Genomic DNA, 26260 nt, shown 5'->3' with positions numbered 1-26260 from the left:
TTCACTGCAATCAAAAAGCAGAGACTTGATGATTCATTTCCTTCGCACCTTTCAAGGTTTAATATCTTTCTTGCAAGGGATCAACACATCCTAAAGATAATTAAGCAACCGTCATTAAGAAGCAGTTGCAGGCAAACACCCTTCCCCCTCACACTACTCCGTGCCCTCCATGTGTATAAATAAGAGAAATGACTTTTCCCTTTTCTAAGGATACAATTCTGCACCCAAAAGCCATCTAGCTTAGATGTTCAACCAGTATTTCAAAGATGCAGTCAACTTGCAGAGACAGCTAGAAAGATTTTTAATTAATTTTCTCCATTGCATGCAAAGATCTGAAAATGTTAGCTATTCCTCCCTCCTGCTTCCTCTAGTTTCTGTCTATCACTCATTTCTACCTACAAATGGCTTTCTCTGGAGGACAGCCCTATGGAAATTGAGATATAAAATCCCCCATGATGGGTCTCTGGGTGTCCCACACGTCCCTGTCACTATGGAGTGAGTAACATGGCCACCCATGACACAAATTTACCTAAGTTCAAATTAAAAGAGACACATTGGCATCTGGGACACTGGCTCAACCTTCCTGTCTCAGAGACAAATTCGTTGTATCCTGGTAGAGACTTTTCTTCAAGTACTAAAGTCCTGCCTCTGCCAGTATTTAGGGCATTTAAGAAGAAAGATTCCTCTCTCTCTCATTCCTTTCCCCCACCCCCAGTTTAGCATTCAGCAGATGGTCTAGGGCAGTGGCCCTCAACCTTCATTGAGTTTAAGGTAATAAACTGAAGGACTGTTAAAACATAGATTCCTTGCTCCTACCCCCTGAGACATTGACTTAATAGGTTTTGGGTGTGCCCTGGGAATATGCTTTTCCTAAAACCTCTCAGGCGATGCTGCCACTGTTGGTCCTCAGAACACACTTACTGTAGCTTTGTTCTAGGAAACCTGGGGGAGTGAGACTCCCCTAATGCTTCAAAAAACACTGCAACAGGTACTTAGGTTTGCCCATGGAGGGCCTTAGTTTATACATTTTCTCCTAGTGGCCCATCTGGTTAATATTCACTTTGACTCTCAAATATGTCCCAGACAAGATGTTAAAGTACAAGGCCATCCTGCCTACGTTCATTGTATCATCTAGTCCAGGGGTGTCCACTCTTTTGGTTTCCCTGGGCCACACTGGAAGGAGGAGAATTGTCTTGAGCCACACATAAAATACACTAACAATAGCTGATGAGCTAAAAAAAAAAATCAAAAAAAGATCTTATAATGTTTTAAGAAAGTTAATGAATTTGCACTGGGCCACATTCAAAGCTGTCCTGGGCTACCTGCGGTCCACAGGCAGCGAGTTGGACAAGCTTGATCTAGCCCTTAAAAAGACTCCTAAGGTAGGTGCTCTTATCTCATCTCACAGAAGAAAAACAAGCTCAGACAGATTATGTAAGCTTACCTGAGTTCACACCGTCAGTGATAAAACCACCCAATCTTTCTCCTCTTTAGGACAAAAATGGCTAAAGCTGGGGCAAGGTACTCAAGGCTTCAACCTCATGTTTTTACTATTTCACAGGAAATCTTAACAGTAATAGGCAAAAGCAAAGTTAGGAAAGGCCCATGGTAGGAGAGAAGAGGAAAGAAAATGCTCCGCAGAACAGGTATTACCAAAGCTGTCCTCATGCGAAGAAGGGACACACCTAGGAAAAGTAAACAAATCTTTCCACATACCTGAGAACCAGATAAAAACTCTGTTGGCTTAGACAGCAAGCGGTCATACCTTGGGAGATGTGAAGGTGCATTTGAGTTTCCGTGGTACTCTCTCATGGGCCATTTCAGTCCACTCAGCAAAGGCATCATCACGGTAAGCCAGAGAAACGTCCATGGAGACTTCTGCATTTTCTCCTGCAAGAGAAAGGATGCACGTTTCAGAAATGGCTTTTGGAAGATATTTTAGAAACAGCTCAAAAAATTCCTATAGGCTTTGCCATGGAAGCCAACAAAAGAGAAATATTAATTTCTATCAAACTCCAAACCTGAAGACTTAGAAGTCATAGGATGAAAGTCTAAGCCAAATGCTGGGTGCCCTCTCATGTCCACTCTGCCAGAGTCAAGAGCCTCCATTTAAACTCTTCCAGAGACAAGGGCCTCACTTCCTCTGAGGGAGCGCAAATATTCAGACCTCATCCTCCCATAACTTATACCACAGGTCCTAGGTCTGCCTGTAGAAGCCACATGGAAGGTGAGGTCCTTCCTTCTTCCATAAAAACTGCCTTATGTTCTTGAAAACCATACCAGATCTGCCTGCATTTTCTTTCCTCTCTGACAAACATGACCAAGTTTTTCAACCACCCCTCAGACATGTCCCTCTGGGGCTCTTCTCTGGTCACATTCTGTCTGAAAACATCCTTCTCAAACTTATTCCCAAAAGTTCTCAAATATAGGATCTGCTACTTCTGCAAGAGTCAAAATCCCTTCATATTGTGGATGAAGTTAATGTAAAAGGCAAAGTATTTTTCCAAAATTAAAGACTTCTACACAGATAGGAATATAATAATACATAATTGCACAAATGAATGTTCACACATACTTCCATAACAGTAGGACTGGACCACAAATGAGTTAAACTCACCACAGAACTCATTAAGGAGATGAGATTAATAAAACATTGCACCTATTAATTTTGTCTGTTTTATACTATGATGAGCAAGTTCAAGAGCAGAGAAGTCTTCTTTTTTTTTTTTTTTTTTTTTTTTGTATAAAGGTTTAATTCTATTTAAAAAGAAGATCCATTAAATCAACTTCAAGTTCTTAACTCATGGGACCATTTTGCAACACTTCTTGGTAAATATCATTTTGTTAGGTTAATTGGGCAAAACAGTTTCAAGGTTTTCACTTCCTCCCTTTAACCCAGGTTTCCAGGGGTCATTTTGGCTTTGGGGTAAATTAAAAACCCAGACTTAACAAAGTTGAAGCAAACTTTTTTTTTTTTTTTTTTAATTTGATTTAGCCTTTCTAAACCCAATTACATTTAAGGGGATGGGCATGGCTTGTAAATGATGACTTTGGTGTGGAAATTTTGATTTTCAAATTAAAACCTTTGTAATTCACCATTGATAAATTGTCAAGCCGTTTCTTGAGTCTTGGGTTATGGGGAAATAGGCAGGGATAGGGAAACCCTATCCAAGTACAAGAGGTTGGGAAAATTTTGGACTAATGGACCAATGCCCAGTTTGCGCCTTAAAACAATCTCAAGTAGAGAGCTTTTCAAAACATTAGTGAGATGGTACCTGGAATTTCGGGTACTTAAAAATTTAATACTTATTGAAAAACTGGTACTGAAACACTAAAATGTCCAGCCCTTTACCGTTAACAAATACCAGTTTATGGTAATTTCCCACCACTAAAACACATAGTTCTTGATAGGGCCCATTTTTTTTTCTGTTTGGGACCAATTTTTTAAAGTTCCCTTTGTTCCAAAAAACCAGGAAATGCAAAACTATACCCAAAAGGTCAAAAGCTGGCCATCTTTTTTAAACAAAAAGGGCAATGAGTCACAAACTATGTAAGAGCATGTTAAAACTATTTGATACAAATTTCTGATAGGGATTTGTTAAAAATCAGGGTCCATTCTTAATAATCTAAAGTGTTTTGTATTAAAAAAATATCAATGGGGAAGAAAAAACTTATCATGTCTTTAAAAAGGTGGGTTTTGTTATAGACAATTCCTGGAACAGTTTTACCCAGGGAAAAGTGTTTCCGGAATAAGGAACAACCAATTATTTCTTCTGAAAACCCCTTTGCTAAGGATTTTCCACTCAATAAATAAAAGCAGAGGGATCTGAAACTGAGAATATATTTTGGTACAACAGCTGTAAACCTTAATACTTTTTTCTTTTGTTGCATCATCAGGGGTTTTAACTGGGAATTACAACCCAAAACTGCCCACTCAGATTGCAGTTCAGATGTGGAGGAGGACGCTTTCTTCTGTACCAGGCTGGTAAACCTTGTCTTCATCCCTTATGCGTTGCAGGTGGTCTATTTACAGGGCACAAACAGTTTTTCCCCCATTTTGTTAGTATGTGATTTTTCCTGGTTAGCAAAAAAGGAGGGGTCAAACCAGGCCCTGGTAGGACTTAAGGGACTCGTCACAGAATGGGGATTTCCTCTTAATATTTTTTATTTTGTTGTTTGAACTCTTGATGCAACATTGTAGAACAGAGTGTTCAGGACCTGCTGTGCCTAAGGGACTGATAAAGGAAAAAGCTCTATTTATTCCTTGTGATTTGATGCACAGATGAAAAACTTAACACACAATAACAGAAGTTGGTCGTTAATAAATCACATCCTAGTCTTTTAGCGCTTCTGTAAGCAGACAGCATCTTCAGTTTTCTAGCTCTTGTAGTTTTAACACTGCAACATCAATGATGCGTATGTCCAAAATCAGTTACAAAGACCATAAGATTCTTTCTCTCTTAGTTCATCGTTTTTCACTGTCTCTTGGTCCCAAGTGTATCTGAATAATTACCTTCTGGCATTCTCTGCTATTGCTCGTTGGGGTGCTCTCGATTGTCCCCGTGTTTTGTGGGCTGGTTGGGAGAGGGCGCTTGGGAAGGATGTGCCACTGTCGGGAGGTTGTGAGTCACTGGGATGCCTCCAGGGATGATCCCTTCCATGGCTGCAGGAAATCCTCCTGGAGCCATGCCCACGATGCCTGGCGGATATCTGTATGTGGCACCATCGAGTTCAGGATGAATTGCTTGCTGGTCTATTACTGACCAAGGTGCTGATGTGACAAAGAATTCCTTGTTCAGTTTCTTAAGCTTTTTGGGATGCGACCTGTGACGGCTCAGTGGATCTCTGTGGCAGCTGCCTCCCTCATCTCCAGTGACGCCTGCTCGCTGTACCAGGCAGTGTGAGGAGTGCAGAGGGGATTCGGTGCATCTTTCAACGGACCCTGAGCAAAGCTAAAGGGCTCCGACTCATGCACGTAGAGGGCTGCCCTTCGTATCCTGCCCTCCTTGAGGGTTTGTGCTAAGGCTTTCTCGTCCACCAGGTCACCATGGGCTGCATTCACAAGGAATGCTCCCTGCCTCATCTGCTTTATGGTAAAGTCATTGATGAGGTGGTGGTTATGTTCATTGAGATTGCAATGCAAGGAGACCCAGTCACTCTGATACAGCAAATCCTGTAGGGTATAGACCCTTTGCACGCCCAGGGGCTGCTGGATCCCATCCTGCAAGTAGAGGTCACAAAATATGACGCTGAATCCAAAGGCCTTGGCTCGAACTACAACCACCTGCCCAGTGCAACCAAAGCCGAAGAGGCCCAGCGTCTCCCCACGGATGCGGGCCGCTCCTGAGGCCACCTGGTGGATCTGCTCCATGCTCTGAACCCGCATGCCTTCCTGCAGTGCCTGGTACAGCCACGTGTTCCTCCGGTACAGATTGAGGATACAGCAGATGGTAAAGTCCGCTGTCTCTTCCACGGCTGCAGACGGGTTGTTACACACAGCAATTCCGAGCTCGCCGGCAGCCTTGATGTCCACGTTGTCATAGCCACTGCCTATCCGCAGGATCACTCTCAGAGCCTTGAACTTTCCCAGGTCCTCCCTGGTGAGGGTGATGGTGTGGTACATCATGACATCCACCGCTTCATTTAGAACCTTCTCGTGGATTTCCTGCGTGGACTGCACATGCTTCAGGATGGGCATCTCCACAGTGCAGTCGCGGCCATCCAGCAGCGCCACCAGGGGCGGGGTGCAGGGGTCCTTCATGATCTGGGGGCGGATACCTTCACCAATTCTGTCCAATCGCTGTCTCTTGACTTTGTGCTTATCCACAAGGGGCCATTCTTTATGGAACCTTGCAACTCTCAGATCAAAAAAAAAAAGCAGTTTTTTGCTTTTTGCAACGCAGTCCTCTAAGAACTTAGGGGAACTCGCAGGAGTCTGCATGCATGACGCCACTATGAACCCAATATAAATCTGTCCACGAACTCTAGTTCACACGATGGGCTGTCCGTCTTTTTAAAAGAATAGTTTCATTGGTTCAAAACCATTTAAGGTGATGAAACCCTCCTCCCGGACGGTCGGCGTCCACGGTGAAAGGCGCCCACCCTGAAGGCGGCGGCGGCTCCCACCCCTCCCATCCCACCCGGGGCGGTGGCTGTGCGGCCCCCGCTCAGCGCCGCACGGCTCCCGGTTCGGTCCCTCGCTACTCGGACCACCGCTGGCTCCTCTGGGCTGCTCCTGAGCCACCTTAAAATGACACACGCACACAGGGACACAAGCACAAAAACTTAATCTCTCCAGCTCCCCGTTCTTCCCCCTCCCCACCCTCTTCGTTCCCTGTTGTCGCCTGTCCCCTCCACCGTACTACCCCTCAGAGAAGCTACTTAATGAGGTAAAAAAGAAAAAAAAAAAAAAAAAAAAAAAAAAAAAAAGCACAAATCACATTTCCAAAATGACTGGAGATCCATCCACCACTAGGGTTATGAAAATGGCCACAATTTTAGGCTCTGGCTATTCAGCCTTGAAGAAGTCTCAGTGTCCAAGCATGTGAGTTTGCTCATCTAAGTAATACCCACCTCCTCCAGGGCTGCAACAAGGATTGAGTCCAGTTAGTGAAAGCACTGCATGCTGCCTAGTATGCAGTAGGTGCTTAATAAAAGTTTACTAAATCTGAACACATACAAGTCACAAGGGAAACAGATAGGAATAACTGCCCTCTGAAAAGCAGGGCTTTTCTATCCACTGGTCTACAGTGGCTTAAAGCTGACATAGCAGCATGGCAGATCCCTGGTTCTCAGAAGAAATCTAGGAAAAGGAAGACATGATCTATGGAAGAAGTAATGTGAGGCCATTCTGATATAGAGGAAACCCTCGATGAACATCAATATCCACTATTCTATTATTCCTATTTTTATCCTCAGTTAACATGGTGAATTGGCCACTGTGTTTTCCTCCTGAAATTCCACAAAATAAAGACACAGACAGTAAAAAGAAAAGCAAAAGATATTAAATCACAAAGGGAAAAAACTAACTGTAGATACATGAGCAGACTAGAGATTTCAATTTTTTTTTCTTTTTTTTTTAAGACAGAGTTTTGCTCTTGTTACCCAGGCTAGTGTGCAATGGCATGATCTCGGCTCACCGCAGCCTCTGCCTCCCAGGTTCAAGCAATTCTCCTGCCTCAGTCTCCCCAGTAGCTGGGATTACAGGTGTGCACCACCATGCCTGGCTAATTTTGTATTTTTAGCAGAGTCAGGGTTTCCCCATATTGGTCAGGCTGGTCTTGAACTCCTGACCTCGGGTGATCCGCCTGCCTCAGCCTCCCAAAGTGCTGGGATTACAGGCATGAGCCATTGTGCCTGGCCTCAAAATTTTTTAAAAAGATAAAAAATACATGAAGTAGGGTTTCCTGGCAGCCACAGCCTACACTCCTATAGAGGGGATATTCTAGAAAAATGAGCCAATATGTCTGCAGGAACCTGAAGCCACTCAGAATTTGAAAGCACCAGGGGTTGCACAAGGCAGAACAAAGCATGGCACTGACAATGAGGTGACTGGTCAAAGTCTGCACACTAAATGGCTGGACCTCAGTTCCCCCAAATCTTCCCATTTCTGCACAATCCAAGGAGAGACTTTGGACTTGAGGACACCACGGGAATACATAGACCCAGGGCTGGAGGTAGAGAAGAGCAAGGGTCTGTAGAAAAAATTGTGCCACTCCCAGCTTGGCAGAAACCATGCTCAGAGTTGCTATCTCCCCTTGGTCAGGGACCAAGCTGGCTACAACTTCTCCCCACTTAGTAGCCTCAGTGGTCAACAGAAAGAATCTGTCAGAGCTCCCATGGAGTCAAATCTTAGGCAATAAAGTACATCATACTTCTAACGCTGGAAGTAGGAATTGGGACTTTCAACTGTATTGAAAAGGGTGCTTGGAGAAACACAAGAGTATAAATATGAAAAGCTGTAAAAAATGTCATCAGCTCACACACAGGTTACAAATAACTCACAGGTTGTTCTCCTTGGAGCCGCAGGGTTCAGAGCAACACTGGCCTTAGACACAGGCAAGAGGGGTCTTTGAAGTTTGGGCCCTATATTTTTAAGGGGTCCCACTCTGTCAACTGTTCCCTTCTTTATAGGACAAGAAACTCCCAAGTGAAGGGGATATGTACACCCAGAGCCTACAGACTCCCTCATTTCTAGACCATGCTCCGAGATGTCAGACCCCAGAACATTCTGCCTAGACAGCTTTGAACTCTTATCTTACTTCCAAGGTCTGTGTGGCCTCTTTCCAGGTCTGGCTTCCCAAGAAGAACTAGACAATCACTTGTGTACTCTTTCTTGGATGGTCGGGTGGGTGGGAGTGAAAAGGCTGCTATTTGTTGGAAGATATGAACAGAGCTTGAACTTGGAGATTAGGGTGTCCATGTACAAGCATGCGAGGCCCCTCTCTTTATGGGATGGAGCCAGAGGTGGGGAGAAAAGGGGTGTAGGGGCCCACGCTTCCTGGCCAGTCACATTTTGACACAGAATTCCAAGTCATCCATGAATCCTCAATTCAAACCTGGCCATCCAGTTCATTATGCAGGTAACTCATCAGAGGATGCAACATACTTGGTTTAACAGTTTGCGGGCCTGATTTATCACTTCTAAATATTTAGACACACGATAGGCATGTCTTCATTCATACTGTTTCCCCGAGCCAGACAAATGTTTGGGGTGGGCCTGGTTCAGAGCAGGTGCCTCAGAGAGACAAAGCTAGATAGGATTGCTTCCTTGCCTGGTCCCAGCTTCAAAAGTTATTCTAATCTATTGAGGATCCTCAAAGGAAAACTATTTTAAAATATGCAGTTTAAAACAAAATTGCACACAGTATTTTAATGTACAATTACTCCATATTAAGCTCCCGTGGTTTCTGTGCTTTAAATTACCTCATTTAATGTTCTCAACAATTCCACAAAGTGGACATGAATATTTTCTTTTAATTAATGAGTAAAGTTATGCCCTCAGATCTTAAGGAACTTGTATAAAGTCATCGAAATTGCCTTAAAATAAAATTACTTTTTTCTGTATTGCTTAAAGAAAACTGGCTAACTTGTGATAAAAGAAGCCCCTCAAAGCAGTCACACAATATGAATATGTTAAGTCTTTAATAAGAGCAACAGCTCTCCTTCATCAGAGACTAACATGCACCAGCCTTCTTCAGACCTCACATCCATCCTGAGAAGACGTTATATAAATTACCCAAGAATATATGGCTAGTATACAGCAGAGCTTCAGTCTGGATCACGTGAGGGTGCCACTGTACTCTACTACCTTTGTTGGTGAAAACAAACAAACACAGTAGAATTCAAAAGAAACTAACAAGCATACTTGGTCAAAGAGCCACTCAACACAAACTAAACACCTTCCCAGCTTTCTACAGGAGAGAAACAGGGAGTGTTCCTGGGAGGCTGCAAGTATGGCTCATAAGAATGTCTGGAATTCACTAATCTAAGCTTTCTAAAGCCATCTGTTATTGGTTGTTAAAATTATAGCATGTTCTGCCATCTCCTCATGTTATCATCTCCTTACTTCCTGTGCAATATGAAGCAGAGGTGTTATTCCTGTTTATGAGGTGAAGATGCCAAAACTCAGAAAGCCCTACCCTAGAAATACCAGATGTAGGACCCTACAGCTTCATAGCCTGTAGTCTCATAGCATTCTGCCATCTTTTATGATGTACATAAAAAATAGAAACCACAGGGAGAATGGCCCGTTCAAGTGACCTTTACTAGACGGTGATATCACTCCCCACCCCCAGAGAGATAGCACACATGAGGTAGCACAGGTCAATCTTAGCAGACCTGGTTCCTTACCTGTTAGGATAGGACTTAATGCCTAGAATTTCATGATTATTACACTAGTTACTGCATGAAAAATGCCTAAGACAGAGCAGAAAGCATGAAGGGTAAGATATGTTGTTGACATTTTATTAGAGAAGTGAAACTCTTATACTTCTCCTTAATTCAAAATAATTACCAGGTTTCAGGAACATGGAGCTTCCCACTATGAATCCCTAATCCAAACCTAGATCACAAAACCCAGAAACAGGAAAGCACTAGACAGAGGAACACAGTAAAACTGCGAAGCTGGTTACCTGAATTGTTTTCTCTTCTGCCTCCAATGGACTTGGAAATAAAGTTCAGCATTAATGATGATGTTGCATTTAATAAAACACTGGTTTCATGACTCCTGGGATACTGCGTGGGCAATACTTCCCCTCCACCCTCCTGAGATAATGAAGGCGAAGAATCCAATTTGAACTCCCTGGGAGAATGGCAGGAAGGCTAAGCAACATTTGGCACTGGAGAACCTTCCCTATAAAACAAGGACACTGGTTATACCAGTTTCATGGGGGTACAGTTGTAAGGTATCAGCATAGGGCATTTACAGATTTGAAATCCATGGTTTTCCACACCTATACTATACGAGCAGCTTTGGTATAGAAGCCCATAGGTCCTATGGGCTAGCCAAGCTTCACATTTCTCAAATAGCTTTGGAGACATATTTTGGCTGGGTGGAGAATTCATTCAGAGGAGGAAGGGAAGTATGGAAAGGCACTGTCATCTGTTACATTTACTATTTCCATCCTGTTATGGGGGCAGTCTCCCCTATGCTCCAGGGTTCCGTAGGAGCAGACCTAGACTGCAAAGTGTGGCTATAGACAGAAAGATCCATGCCTTTCCATATTGGGAAGCATCAACTAATTGTATCCTTACGAAGTCTCTCTATACCAGTGATACTGCCCTGCCCTGCTTGAGAAAAGCAAAACCAATCAGTTCTCCTGCAGGGAAGTGGAAAGTCAGAGAGGAAAGCAAGTCCCTTCTATAAGCCAGAAATGGTGGGAGGCGCTGGAAATCGCTAGGAAAGAGGTCTAGTATCCCCAAGAAATCTAGGGCAGCTGCTTAATGTAAGAATGGTCCCTGGGGTGGGAATGTGGGGAGAAGGAGAAGCAATGAAAGACCACTAGAACCTTAATTGAAGAAGACATCAGAATGCTTCCCACCTATGCTCTACACCTTCCATATCTGAAACAGGTATTTGCCAGCCAGGATAGTACAAAGTGTATAAATTGGGTACCAAATGGATATGATTTTGAATTCTCCTTTTATGACTTCCCACCTGAACAACCTTAAGTAAGTCTCAGTTTTCACCTTTGCAGTGTGGAAACACTGGGAACTACTCCCTAAGGCTGCTGGCCAATACCAGTTCCCTCTCCATCTAGTCCCAGGGTGGCTGGGTTATATTGTTGACCTATTAATTGGAATAAAAGGGGAAAAAGGAGAGGACAAGATATATTAGAGGAAATCAAGAATGATTTTATGGTTGTCAAAAGCTTTTAAGGTTCCTAGAGACACTTTGACTTTCCTGGGCCTTTGCCCTGGGAAAAAAAATTAAAGAGGTTTCAAAGCTCGTGAGAATTCCCACATTATATAGGGGAGCTGCCCGTCAGCAGAGTTTGTTTGGGTAACCTCAGAAAGAGGCCACAGAGACAAATCTCCTCCCAGCCTCTGGCAGACATATAATCTGGGGTTATTTATGCCAGCATTCCTTCCCCAATAAAAAACTCTCTGACCTGGCTTGAATTTTTCTTGATGCTTTCAATTAAGGAAATAACAAAACCAACCCTGTCCTATACATGGTTAGGTCTGGCAAAAATGGACTCAGCTAATTATAAATTCAGCCCTAGCTGTTTTCTTAAGATGCCCTACAGGCCTGGGTGTGAGTGGTTATAAAAACGAATGAGTACAATTATTTTGCAAACCAGCCTAACAGTTTAGATCACATTGCTTCTCTTGTCTTTCATCATCAAATCAAGCATTTGAATTGCAGAGAATTATCTTCCACATGTAAGAAAACATATTTCTAAGCATTGCAAAACTGGTTCCTTGCTGTATTCTGATGCATTATCCTCTGGTTGAAGTCACATATCTGTCTATGGAACATGATGAGGACAAGGCAGAACGGTGCTCACATTAGGTTCTCTTCAAAGTGACATGCAGTTAGAAAACATCCACTTACCCTGATTGCAGCCAAGGCTACTAGTGCTTAAAGGCTATATCACTGAAAAAGTAAGTGGAGACATCAATTTTTTTTTAAATACATGAATCTCAAGTACCACAGAATATAGAAAAAAAACATATCTATTGTTGTTCACCAGGTCGGAGAGTAGCTGTTTCCTCATCTAACTCAACACATTCACCCTGAAGGATTTCATCTGCTCCTGGGATGCACGTCACGCTCTCCAGTCCAAATTTCCCTCTTGAGATTTGAATTTGCATGGTCACTTTTTACCAGTCTCTCCTCCTCTTTCATAGGTTAGAAATCCAGACCACCAAATTTGGTCAACTCTACTAGGAGTCTTTCAGATTTAGCCTCCTCTCTCTCCTCACTGATACTCCGCTTGTTCAGGCCATTATCTCCAGCCTCCATGATTAAAACACCCGCCCTGTTCCTATTTTTCACACTTCCTGCTAGATAAATGAGTTCTAAAACACTTTCAATGCCTTTATATTGTCTTCAGTATGATGTCAAAACTCCTTAAATGGCATAATTGGTTAAGATGTTATATACCAGCCTAGGTTCTAGTTCTATGAATGTTCACTACCCCTTCTACCTAGGTTGGCCACTTCACATACAGCCCCTCTCCCCTCCAGCCTTGGAAGATGAGTAAGAGCTCAGATTTGGAGACAGACAGCCTGGGATCACAGCCCACCTTAGCTATTTGGTGCCTGTGCAATGTTGGGAGTCACTAAATGTTTCTATCTGTAAAGATGAGGATAATGGTAATCGTAATGCCCTTCTCCTATGACTATGAGGAGTAAATGAGATCATGTGTGCCAAGCACTCAGCATGGGCCTGGCATATAGTAAGCACTCAGTCAGTGCTGGCTATTTTATTTATTTATTTATTTATTTATTTATTATCCTTTTTTTTTTTTTTTTTGGGGGGGGGTGGGGGCAGAGTTCGCACTCTGTCGCCCATGCTGGAAGTGCCATGGCGCGATCCCCGGCTCACGCAAGCTTCGCGGCCTCCCCCGGGTTTACGCATCTCGCCGGCCCAGCCTCCCGAAAGGCTGGGACTACAGCGCCCCGCCACCCTCCGCCGGCTAGTTTTTTTGTTGTATTTTTTTAGTAGAGAGACCGGGGGTTTCACCGTGTTCGGGCGCCAGGATGGTCCTCCAACTCCTGAACCCGTGATCCGCCCCCTTCCTCGGCCCCCAATAGTGCTGGGATTAAACAGGCTTTGAGCCCACTGCGGCTGGCCTATTATTATTTTTTGGAGAGCGGAGTTTCGCCTCTTGTTGGCCAGGCGGAGGGGCAAATGGGCGCGACTCCGCCCAACTAGCAGCCCTGCCTCCCTGAGTTCAAGTGATTTCCTGCCTCCAGCCTCCTGAGTAGCTGGGGATTACAGAGGCCCAGGGCCCACCATTGCCTTCTAATTTTTGTGTATTTTGAGTAAGAGAGCGGGTTATCCATGTGGTGCAGCCCTGGTTCTTGAACCCCCAACCTCAGGTGACGCACCCCGCCTCAGCCCTCCCAAAGTGGGTTGGGGATTACAGGTGTGAGCCACCGTGCCTGGCCTGCGGCTGGCTATTTGCAAGGCTGTTAGCTCAAGGGTTACTTAACACCTGCTGGTACCTCAGGGTCCCCCAAAACACACCCGAATTGAAAGAGAGGCCCCCTTTGAGAGGGTGAATTAGCAAAAGCTTCTTTTTTATCCTGGGCTGGCAGCAGTGCTGCATCCCCAATTTGTTGCAGAACCTCCTACCATCGCTTCTGAAATTCCCCGCCCCCCAGAGTAGCTCCTTTGGCCTCTTTTTACGCTGCACGCCCAAAGACCAAGATAGCACGCGCCCTTCCTCCTTTGCGCCGCCACAGCACCCTGTCACCCAGCAAGTATGACAGCTTATCTCCACCGGTTGTGCTTCCCTGACTACTTATCGCCCATCTCTCCCCTACCGCATCTCCTAGCTTTAGGCGGGTTCGCTAAAAAAGCGCAGGGACCTCCTCAGTCTTGTTTCACAGTTTTTTTAGGCACTCATGTCTTTGCAACAATAGATGTCATGTAAATATTACCAAATTTAATGGATGTCACCCTCCTTTGCTCCCAAAAACTCCTTACAAACCAACAATTTCCCTGTCCACTCTACGCGCCACAAACAAGTTTTTTGTTTGCTCTATTTTTGGTGACATTCAACACTTTCTAAGGTTGGTCAGCCCCCAGTCACCGGACTTTATGAACTCCCGGCCGCGCCAACAGACCCCTGCCACAAATACGCCCGAATCCCTGGTGCAGACAGATCCACCCAACTCTATTTTGGCTTTCCACCAAAATTATTTCTTTGAGGCCCCACTTGGTTTCCGCTCGCACAGACGGGCTGGTAAAGTCTAAAACCCATAAAAGCCCTAGAAGCAGCAGGAACTTACCATTCAGGACATAGGCAGGGGCCAAGGACTCATGCCAAAACACCCAAAAGCAACGCAAGCAAAAGCCAAAATTGAGCAAATGGGACCCTAATAAACTAAACAGCTTCTGGCACAGCAAAAGAAACATCCTCAGAGCAAAAAGCAGGCAACCCTACAGAATGGAGAAAATTTTGGCCAGTCTATCCCATCTGACAAGGGCAAATATCCAGAATCAGCAAGGATTTAAAATTTACAAGAAAAAACAAACCCAACCCTATCAAAAGTGGGTTGAAGGACATGAAGCAGACAATCTCAAAGAAGGACCTTAAAGCCCGGCCCAAGAAGCATGTTTGCAAAAAAGCCTGCATCATCCACTGTCCATCAAGAGAAAATTCAAACAAAACCACAAGCGAGAATCCATCCTCACACTAGTTACGAAATGGCAAACACTGAAAAGTCAGGAGACCAACCAGATGCCTTGAGAAGGAATGTGGAGAAAAAGGAATGGTTGTTACACTGTTGGATAGGAGTGTAAAATAGTTCAACCATTGGATGAAGATAGTGTGACATTTCCCTCAAGGATCAGAAACCCAGAAATACCATTTGTGGACCCAGCAATCCCCAATACTGGATATACCCCGCCCAAAGGATTTATTAAATCAAGTGCGTAGCTATAAAGACACATGCACACGGTAGTTTTAATGTGGCACTATTCCCCACAGTAGCAAAGACTTGGGAAGCCAACCCAATGCCCATCAATGAGACGACTGGTAAATAAAAACGTGGCACATATACACCCAGGGAATTACTAGGGGCAGCCATAAAAAGGAGGAGTTAGTCCTTTCAGGAGCAGGATGAAGCTGGAAACCATCATTCGCAGGCAAGACTAACCACAAGAACAGAAAACGCCAACACTGGCATGCATGTTCTCACTCATAAATGGGAGCTGAACAATGAGAAAACATGGACACAGTGAGGGGACATCACACACTAGGGCCTGTTGAGGGGTGGGGGGCTAGGGAGGAATAGTATTAGGAGAAATGCCTAATGTAGACGACAGGTTGATGGGTACAGCAAACCACCATGGCATGTGTATACCTATGCAACAAACCTGCAAGTTCTGCACATGTATCCCAGAGCTTAAAGTATAATTAAAAAAAAATACTCAGAGAAGTTCCAAATCCTATATATAAATACAAATCTTATATAGAAATAGGATTTGGAACTATATACATGTATATCAACATAAAAATGTACGTTTATATATGTCTATAAAGAGTGAAACAATTAAACTTCTTCTGTTAAAAACAGAGTAGGGATAAAAAGGCATATAAGGCAAAGCCATTGCCCTCAAACTGTTTATAGTAAAGTGGGGAAGGCAGGTATATACATAAATAAGTATAATTCCATGTAGTTTGTACTGCATTAGAAGTATATATGAAGTATACAGTCAGCACAAAAGATCAAGAGTTCTGAGTAGAAGGTCAAGAAATGTAGCACAGAAGACACAATCTCTTGGCTCACCCTATTGAGAAGAGGTGATGTTTACCAATGAATTGTAGAATAGGAGTTCACTAGGCAGCGAGATAGGAGAAGGCATTACAGGCAGAGGTAGCCCCATGTATGAAAAGTCACAGAAGCACAAAATAGCAGGGTGCAGTCAGGGAAAGCAACTAATTCAATATGGCAGGGAATGTGAGAGGGAGTGCAAGGAAAAGGGAAGGCTAGGGAACAGGAAGGGTCTGATGACAAAGGGAAGAAGCTTGGCCTGAGTGCTGCAGCATTTTGATTAGAGGATGTTAAAGCAAAGGAGATTCTGGCAGCTATGTGGAAGACAGACTGGGATGCGGGGGCAGGTGGACAGAGAGACATCCTAAGTGAAACTGAGGCCCACTGCTAACACAGTTCTCAGTGTGCTTAAGATGATTTAACCTTGTAGAAAATACTGCTGGAAGGATATTTTCTAAGGAATTTGTTTACCGAGGAATCTGAACCCAATGATGAACCAATCTTTTGCTAACAAAGCTAGAGAACTCAGAACCATCCAAGTCGGCAATTGTTAAAACACTGGAAAGCAAATGTGGCAACAGCACTTTCCTATTTGACCATAATCAACATCAATGTGGAGAGAAAACAAACCTGACAGCCAAGGGAGGAAAACACACAGTGGGTTTCTTTGCTTTCTCTCCAGGACACTGTCGGTACACACAGCATTTAGAATAGCTGATTTGATCGTTGTGAAAATCTACCTGCGTCTCTCTCTCTCTCTCTCTCTCTGAATGCAATTAGAGAAGAGAGCTTCATTCACACTGTGTCTAAAAATAGATGATGGCAGGGTTCACAGACTGACAGCTGCATTCTCATACAGTAACCAGGAAAGGAATGGGATGGCTAATTTAACTTAACAACTTCCAAAACAAACAGTGCAGAGGGAGTCCAGGATAAAGAGAAAACACACAGGTCAGTTCTTCAAAGAGCTGGAAGAGGGATGGGGTCGCTCCATGGCAGTTTATTACTCCTCCCCAAGTCCTGACGAAACCAGCTAAGTATTTTGCCCAAATCTACCCAGAGTCCTTCAGACAAGAGCTCTGGCAGATGAACCGCTACAGAGATTCAGGCAATATCAGGCAGCAGGGCCAGGACTTTCCCTGCTGACTTCTTCGTACATCCCCTGGACACAAGTAAGCTAAGAAGAGTCACGACGTTTTTCTAGGCAAGATAAATAAATGAGTTTTTTTTCCCCTTCACCGTATCTAAATTATACTCTGCCTAGCCTGGGGCATTTTAAAAAAAAGTTATCCAGGAAATAAACATGCATCATTAAGGGGCAGAAACCAGGTGTCTAAAAGAAGCAAACCATTTCTTTCCCTCCCCTCAGTCCTAAAATGTTTTCCGTTTTCCTCCTCAGTCTGCCTTGCCTAGGGAGGGGATTATGGTTGGGTTTCAAAAGAAACAAGGGAATAATGCCTGTGGACGGGTAGCAGATTCTCTCTGCAGCTCTCCCACAGCTCCGTGTTGGCTCTCAGCGCTGCTGCCAGCCAGCTAAATGTCAGATCACGGCACCCCAACATTCCCTCACCGCATACCTCCATTGCCCTGGTGACTAAGCTGTTTCAACAGCTGTGTTATTGCTGGAGTCAGGCCAGTGTTATTCACACAGAGTATTTGTTTCATACGGCTTATATGGGGAATTATTGCACTCGGCTTTGGGGTTCTATTTGAAGATAAGATCCTTCCCTTGATCAGTCAGCCAGGACATTCCCCGAGTTGGGCTCCAGGAGACAATGGGACAATATTCTACTGCCACCCAGGGTTCCTGATAATAGACAGATTGAAAATACTATAAAGAAGGTGGATGAAGCATATGTGTGTGAGAGAGAAGGAAGTATAATGGAAAACCATGACCCTTGGTGGAGCCGCGAAAGATCTCTGCTGCTCCTCCCTCAATAAAAGCCACCCACAACACAAGAGTGCTAAGCTGGACTCCCTTTCTACTCTTCCTCTCCAGCCTTCGCCCTCAGCCTTTCTCTTAAAATCATCGCTCTTTCCTTTCGGGTCACGCTAGCACTGTTGCATTGGTCTCTACATGCATCACTCCACACACCTGCCCCTGAATGCCGTCTCCTCCCTCAGCCCTGGGTTCGTCCTATCTCATCAAATGGTTTATGACCATTGATGTCCCTATCATGCAGGAATCAAGTTGGGCCTGTTGGCCTGGCAACCTCCTCTACTACTCCACATCCTCTTCTGAGTGTGAGTGAGATAGGGGCTCCGTTACTAACTGCTGAGTAAATCAACCCAAACTCCCTTATATGGAGGGACAACTGGGAAAAGGAAAAGGCATTACATCCATGAACCTTATGTCCCGTGAGCAGGGCTAATTTCTATTTCTAGCCCATTCTAGGCTGAATCTCCACCAAAGAGCCCTACTGGCCTGTTCACCCTCCAAAGTTCTCACCAAGAGCAACCAGGCACCATTTTCTGATGCTGAAAAGATCTCAGAAATGTGTTTTCTTATAAATGAAGTATTTTTAAAAGAAATAAAACAATGTTTCCTAAAAGCTCACATTTTTTACTGCCTACTATGTGTAGATATTTTCACCCATGCAGATGCCAGCCAGATAGAAACCATCACAGGCAACTTCAAAGTGAGGAAACTGAGGCCCATGGTCATGCTACCAATGTGAGAGGGAGGCAAAATAAGAACCCAGGTTTGCCTGACTTGGCAGCTCAAGTACTTTCCCATTATGTCTCTCAGTCATGGGTTAGGAAAGTTAGGAGACCCGCTTCTTGCTCTAAAAAGGCCACTATTTAGCCATATGGTTTCAGTAAGTCACTTTACATAATGTATTATTTCATGAAATAATACAGCTGGATCATAGGCTTACTAAGATCCTTTCTAGTTCTAATATTTCATGAATGTAGAAATCTAAAACACCTCCAGCCGTTTACTGCCTTCTATAGTTAAGGCACTGAGGCCAAAACAAAGAACTATAAAACCATTCCTGTCCTCGGGGCACTTATAATGGAGTTTGAGTGACAAGGGATCACAACTTGAGTTTGACTAATGGCAAACAATTAACAAATACAAAAATACCAGAGAACCAGACTACAGGGCAATGCTTGAGAAACACCACCATATATCAGCATAACTATACAAGGAGAAAAGTAGATTTCAACAATGGTAACACCCCTAACCCCAAAAATACATTTGTGCTGCCAGCAGAAAGAGAAGAAGAGACAGCGCTTGCAGGAAAAGCCAGTTACTAGAAGAGATCCTGTCTGTTTCACAGGAAAGCTTTGTTTCTGACAAGTTTCGTAAAGGAAAAAGTAGGCTAGAACAAGCCTTTTTATTTCCAACCCACCTTTTCTTCGTTCCCATGAATGAGGAGGGGATACAAATGAGAGCAGGCAGCCAGGGACAAAAATAATATGGCTGGTGGTTCCTGACCTCTTGGATTCCTGCCAACAGAGAAGCCTGAGAGGCAACATTTAATTGTGGAAAAACCAGCCTGGCTCTCCTCTTATCTTTTTCCTCTGTGACTTAAACCCACAATTACTGGCAACCCCTAGATTCCGAGTCACTCAGCTGGTGGTGGCAGCAATGGCTGTGTCTGTAGCTAAAAAGCGAAAGGGAGTCAGATTTTACCTGCCTCCGAAGCCGGCCCTGTGAGCACAGCCCTAACCCAGCTTGACAACTTCTCCCATTAAAAGGTTCACAGATGCCCTCCCGTTGGGAAAACCACCAAGTGAGAAGTCCAGATGGGAAAAAAAGAGATACAATTTTCAGCCGCTGTATAATTCAAAGGACAAGCTGCGAGTCTCAAATCCTGAATTCCACATTTTATTTCAGCACTAGAGACATTATTTTCAATTCCTTTTCTTAGGGATCAAACTCCAAATTTCTTAGCTGGTCATCAAGGCAACTCACCTACCAGCCCCTCTGTCTTTCAGCTGCTCATCTTTTTTCTCTACTATGGACACTTTTCTACAGCCCAACAAATGGGCTTACTGTCCTTTGCACACATGTTATTTCAGAGCATTTCATGGTAGAAAAATATGGCCTTAGTCCTCACTTTCTCACCTACAAGTCACTTTGGAGAAGTCACTTAACTTCCATAATTTCATACTTGTTTAAATTTAAAACTTGTTCTCCAGTAATAGCCTCACAGAGAACAGTAAAGATTTAACCTTGAACATCTAGCATTGAGCCTGCATAGGAGATGCATAATCAACGTTTCCTTCTCTATACCTAATGCCTTTGCTGAGTTACCTTCATCCAAAAGAATGTTCCCATTGCTAATTCTTGTCTGATCTTCCCTTACCACTCTTCTGCTCCAAGAGGTTGTCTCCCATGCACCTCTGCTCACATCTTAATATTCTTCCATTTCAAAATAATTTACATGTTGCTATGTTTACAGTCAAATATAATTAAATCATGTCTGTGGGCACATTCTCCTAAGGATGCTAAGAATTTCCCACATCTTCTATTTTAGGACTTTCTCCAATTGCTTCAGTGCCGATCAGCATGCATTTTGGTACTCATGAGGCATACCCTCATTAGGATTCATAAACCTCTGAATTCAATGGGTGAGCTTCAGGGCTTCCATTGAAATAAGAATACTAAATGTGCAAACCGGGTCTATGCATATATGTCTCCCAAGGTTAAAGTCCTTGACCTGAAGTTATTAACCACTGTCATGAAGTAATGAAAGGCCTGTGGCTAACATCCACTGGGTGCTTGTTCTGAACATTCAGCCCTGACACCTATGTTTCTGGGCTTCTGTGTTCTCTTTGGAACACAATTCCTCCTTTCTTTTCAAGTCCAAGAATAGTAACTACTCATTCTTATTTATTTAGAGGCAGAATCTCACCCGGGCAGGAGTGCAGTGGTACAACCTACTGGGCCCAAGCAGTCCTCCTACCTCAGCCTCTCAAGTAGCTGGAACTACAGGGGCACACCACCACACCCTGAAAATTTTTGTATTTTTTGTAGAGACAGGGTTTCACCATGTTCCCAGGTTGGTTTCAAACTCCTGGGCTCAAGCCATCTGCCCACCTGGGCCTCCCAAAGTGCTGGGATTACAAGTGTGAGTCACTGCCCCCAGCCAACTACTCACTTATGTTGAGCATTTACTATATGTATCCAGCACTTACTATGTAAAGGCCTCACATATACTCTTCTAGTTTAATCCTTACAACAACCCTATAAAGGTAGTACTACTATTATCTCTATTTTATAAGTGAGGAAAATGAAGTACAAGGAAGTTTCAAAAACTTCCTTGCCAAGGGTCGCATAATTTATAAGCAGCAGGCCAAACACTCATAATTTATGATTCAGCCCAAACACTCTGGCTTGAAAGTACTTAACCCAGTGCTGGAGTTGTCTCTCCAAGCTCTTTTACTTTCCAGAAAAAAGAAAGACTGCCCTCGGACTGTTTATTTGCCTTCACAGTGTAGGTGATCACAGACTCCAACATCTTTAAAACCCCACCTTTGACTCAGTCAAAACATTTCCCTTTCCATGAGTTAATCATTTCCCCTTCTATGTTTATGGACTCCTTTGGGTACTTAATGCACTGAACACAGTGGTGTAATTTTTTAATTCTCTCTCCATGAATTAGATTGTGAGATCCTAATTATTTTGAGTACACATGGAATATTTACTGTGCCTAGAACTGTGCTAAGTATAAGGACATAACAATGAACAACACACTGTCCCTGCCTTTAAAGAATTCAGTCTTAGGCCAAGTGCTGTGGCTCATGTCTGTAATCCCAGTACTTGGGACTTTGGGAGGCCGAGGTGGGCAGATCACGAGGTCAGGAGTTTGAGACCAGCCTGACCAACATGGTGAAACCCCCATCTCTACTAAAAATACAGAAATTAGCGGGGCGTGGTGAAACATGCCTGTAATCCCAGCTACTCAGGAGGCTGAGACAGTAGAATTGCTTGAACCCAGGAGGCGGAGGTTGCAGCAGTGAGCCAAGATCACGCCACTGCACTCCAGCCTAAGCAACAGACTGAGATGCCGTTTCAAAAAAAAAAAAAGAATTCAGTCTTGCAGGATAGAGAAAACTAAACAAAAGAGGGTTATGATAGTTTCTGAAATTGTATTATGAAGAACAAGGATTTATCTTTGTTTCTTAAATCCTGAGCAAAATGCTAGCATGTAGAACAAGTCCCAAAAGTGCCTATTGAATGAATGAATGAAATTGGGAAAGGGTTTTCAGATGCTGAACTGCTAAACTGAAAGATCTACCATCCCATCATGAAACTCTTTGAGGTTATTTATACACTGACTCACCTAAAAACTGCTTCCTGTGTTGGTGTCTATGATACATTTTTTAATGTCAGACTAAAAATACACTTCCAGTACACCAACCCTGTCTGCCTACCTAAGGAGTAGAAATGAACACAAGGTCACATGTAACAAAATAAAAGAAAATTCACTCATTTCAACACTAAGCTCACCCTCTAACAAGAGCATCTGTCTTGACTGAGCACTATCTTCTAGAATCGTTTTCACTTGAGGATCTCTGAAGTCATCTATTTACAAAACCAAAGGGATACCAATGAGATTTTTTATAAAGCCAGAGAATCTTGAGTAATGGACTCTCAACTTCAGAGAGTTAGAGTAGATGGGAGCTTAGGGATCATCTAGTATAATTTCCAGTTCAAAACAGGAAACACTCCATAGCACCATCAATAGACTCATGGTGGGTTCAAGGCATTGGAGTCCTAACATCACGTACACTAATAGCCTCTCGACTTCCCAGCTGGGAGACTGGCAAATCATGTAAACTCTCTCATCCTCAGTGTCCTCACTCTGCCAGATAGAATTGTTCAGATGATCCGATGAAATAAACGTTGTCTTAATCAGCGAACATTTGTTTGCAAGTAACAGGACTTCACCCCCACTAACTTAACCAGAAATCAGCTGGAAGAATAGAGGAGTGCTTTAGGAAAATCAAGGGAAGAAAATGCTGACAAGCTGGAGGGTCTGAAACCAGGAATAGAAAGCTGTCAGGAGGAAAGTCAACTCTTGTAGTCTACTGTAATTACACCAATAGTCTTCATCTCTGTTTTCCTCTTTGCATCTGGTCTTCCCACTCTGCCAGTCAACAATCACAGCTTCTCTGTGCACGTGTAGAATGATGACTGCCCAGGTGGCTCTCATGGCTTTTCAGTTTAAGTGCTAATAAAGGTAGACCTCGAATTACTGAAATGCAATTTCTTATAAGAGAATTTGATTGCTTCCCCTTTGGCCAAGGGCCCACTGCTAGTCTGATCAGCTATGGCTTGGGGACTGATCATGTGGCCAGTTGCCCATTCAGTAGAGTTGGTGGAACATGCTGAGGGTGGGGGGAGTTAAGGCCAAGTTCAGGCTGAGGCAAATGACTGGCAACAAAGACAAGCAACAGCATCTCTAGTGCGATAGTACTTTGCAAAGAAAGCACTGCCCTATGCCAGCTATCACTGTGGCCATCCTTATGATCCTCACCAACCATCTTCTGCTTGACCACTACCAGTAACAGGCTGCTCACTACTGGTAGAGGTAACCTTTTCATCAGCAAACAACTACAGGTATTAGAACTCTTTTTCACGTGACAGCAACTTCTTTTAAGATACTAAACTAAAATATTTGTAATCTTCTCCCAAGCCTTACCTTTTAACGAAGGCATAATCTTGCTTGTTAGGTCAAGCCTGGGCTTTTCTTTCTAGTCAAAATATGAATAATGGGCAAAGCAAGATGTTGCGAAAAAGCTGAGTGTTGGGAGGGAACTGAGGCAGGGCTTGCATAATGTCCTCAGGAATGTGTCTAGACTTGCTGGCTCCTTACTTCTAGCCCGCCTAGGCTCCTAGGCTCCTATTCCCATTATCTCAAGTAGCAGAACATGTTCCACATAAATGCTAAACCATCACAGCTGTAGATCATGTGACTGGTCTTTTGACCTCCACATTTTCACCACCTGTTTCTTTGCTGGATTACAAATAAATAGCGTGGACTCCCAGAGCTGGGGGCCTTCACAGCCTCTGTACACTAGCGATGGACCCCTAGTATCCCAATTTTCTCTCTCAAACTGTCTTTTTCTCAATCCTTTGACTCTACCAGACTTTGTCACCCCCCACGACCTGATGTTGGGTCTGATCACCCCAACACAAGAGAAATAGATTCACTATACGATTGTTTTAGGAAACAACCTAGAGCAGAAAAAGCCAGAAGCTCTTCTTCCTATAAAGAATTACTACTATCTTTCTACTAACACCATTACTAATGACTCACTAAAGCAAAAGGGGAGCTGGAACTGTTTCTAGTGTCAGTGTGTAGACAATAGGTAGGGTTGGGGAAAATGGTTTTTTCCAACGTAGAGTCCCTAGCACTTTTGCAAGCAGAATTCTGCCTTGCTCTCATTTAACTTCCTTTTGCTTAGAAAAATATAATGCAGAAAATAATCTTAACTTCAGGTTTTTAAGTTAACCAAGATAAAGGTGTGAATTCCCCATAAAAGAACCTCACATTAGCTATGTTATGACCAGCTGGCATTTAAATACTGACAAGATCCAAAGTTAGAAGAGGAGGTGAAAACACAAAAATAACTTCTATACGTTGGGGGGCACCATTATGGGATCTGCTGCTTCTAGCTTCTCTGCTCTTCACATTAGTCAATGATGTCACCAGGTTTTTATTTTAGTAATCAGGATATACTTGTATGGATGCAAAGAGAATCTCCTCATTTATATTCTAAACTCAGAGCAGGAAATGAGACACATGGGTGATCTGCAGCTGTGGCACTATAAACAGGACCAGCCTACCACCTAGTCTAGATTCTAGACTGCACTTCATTCCCTGAAATACTGATTGGGAGATTTTAAAAAATTGAAAATATATCATTTTTGAACGACCAGTGCAACTTCTGTGCAAGGATATTAGAGTCCGCTGTTTGGTAGAAGACTGACTCACCTGTATGGGGTGGTGCATGTGTTGTTAGGTGCCATCTACCTATCTACACCACTGAGGTACAACGAGGAGATCCTGCCCTGGCTCCAGCCAGCTGTGCCACCGTGGGCAAGTACCAGAGTTAAAGCTTTCTCCTGCTGCTAAATTAAAGGATTTAGTGCTTTAACTTGGGTCAACCACCCATTTGCAAACCTGACAAGAACCACACACACTCTTACTTCAAAAATGCATATAAGCAAATACGACCGAAATTTTATATAGAGTATCAAGGGGTTCTCTTAGCCCTCACACTCCAGTCTAAACTGCTTGGTTGATGATTATTAGACCAGCAGCCCTCTAGTATTCCTTCTAGCACTCCAAGCTAAAATAAAACAGCTGATGTTTAGTAACGATTTCTGTAAATTATTCAACACCATAGAAGAGTGTTTTGTTAAGACTAGAGACCAATCTAACACAATCTACTCACCAATGTTAAATTGACCAGAAACCAATAGATGACTGGAAGGAAGCGGATGTAACTAGATATACCAAACTATAAATACTAACTTTAAAATCTTGGAAAGGTTTTGGAGGAGTCCTACTCTGTTTCTGAATTGGAATTTTTCATTTGCAAATGCTTAACAAAACCCACCAAGCCAGATAGAGCTCTATAGTGATGCTTATGAAGAAGCCTTATAATGATGTTGTCCACGTAATGTGCTTACCAATAATCACACCCAAATAAAACAAAGCCAAAGGTTCCCACGCTCCAGCCAATATAAACATGCTCACAATGGTTAATTCCAAAGGAAGAGCTGTCAAGATGTGCCTGAAGATTTCCTCAAAGGGAGAGATAATTCATGAGCAAACAAACATCATGTCCCTAATCTTCTCTATCCTGGGGTAAAGAAAATATAGTTTTCTCCCAAGATTTTAGTTGCTTTCTATCCCAAGTCAGTAAGTAAAACTGATTCATACTGGTAAATTCCAGGTTCCAGCCTTGATTTGAAGGGGCACACAATTCAATAAGAGTAAATAAGACTGGCCATGTAAGCCCATCTTGAATACCGACAACTTCCCTACCATTTACCTAACACTACAAACCCTACTCCATTTAAGCCTCTGAGATCTTTTTGCTGTATTTTGAGCTTTTCAACTTACCTTTTTGGAGGGAAAGGAGGGAGGAGGAGAACAAAGGGAGAATTTGAAGTTTTATTTCTGCTTGCATTGACTCAAATTGTGGTAAAGAAATTTAAAAAGTAACTTTAAAATTTTGAATTTTGGTGATACTAGCCAACAATAAAAACTATCTAATTAGAAATGTTAGAGAAGTTTTTTTTTTTTTTTTTTTTTTTTTTTTTTTTTTTTTTTTTTTT

General features: G+C 43.2%; 2 protein-coding genes across 4 annotated transcripts in view; both read right to left on the bottom strand.

The window, feature by feature from the left end:
* The window catches only part of WLS (Wnt ligand secretion mediator), a 136712-nt gene that overhangs the window by 59210 nt on the left and 51242 nt on the right, over positions 1 to 26260 (bottom strand). For all 3 annotated transcript variants that reach the window (XM_017877143.1, XM_017877142.1, XM_017877141.1), the window contains exon 3: positions 1766 to 1890. In XM_017877143.1, coding sequence (XP_017732632.1) covers positions 1766 to 1890 — 125 coding nt within the window. The remainder of the gene's footprint in view (positions 1 to 1765; positions 1891 to 26260) is intronic.
* On the bottom strand, positions 4341 to 5941 carry LOC108532941 (C-terminal-binding protein 2-like). The gene is given in 2 exon segments (XM_017877268.1): positions 4341 to 4798; positions 4801 to 5941. Coding segments are annotated over 2 exon segments (1410 nt in total). The 3' UTR covers positions 4341 to 4529.

The sequence above is a fragment of the Rhinopithecus bieti genome, unplaced genomic scaffold (genome assembly GCF_001698545.2).
Source record: "Rhinopithecus bieti isolate Rb0 unplaced genomic scaffold, ASM169854v2 scaffold_6380, whole genome shotgun sequence".
Classification (NCBI taxonomy): Eukaryota; Metazoa; Chordata; class Mammalia; order Primates; family Cercopithecidae; genus Rhinopithecus; species Rhinopithecus bieti.
Note: the sequence above shows the minus strand (reverse complement) of the source record. Positions and strands in the feature narration are given on the sequence as shown.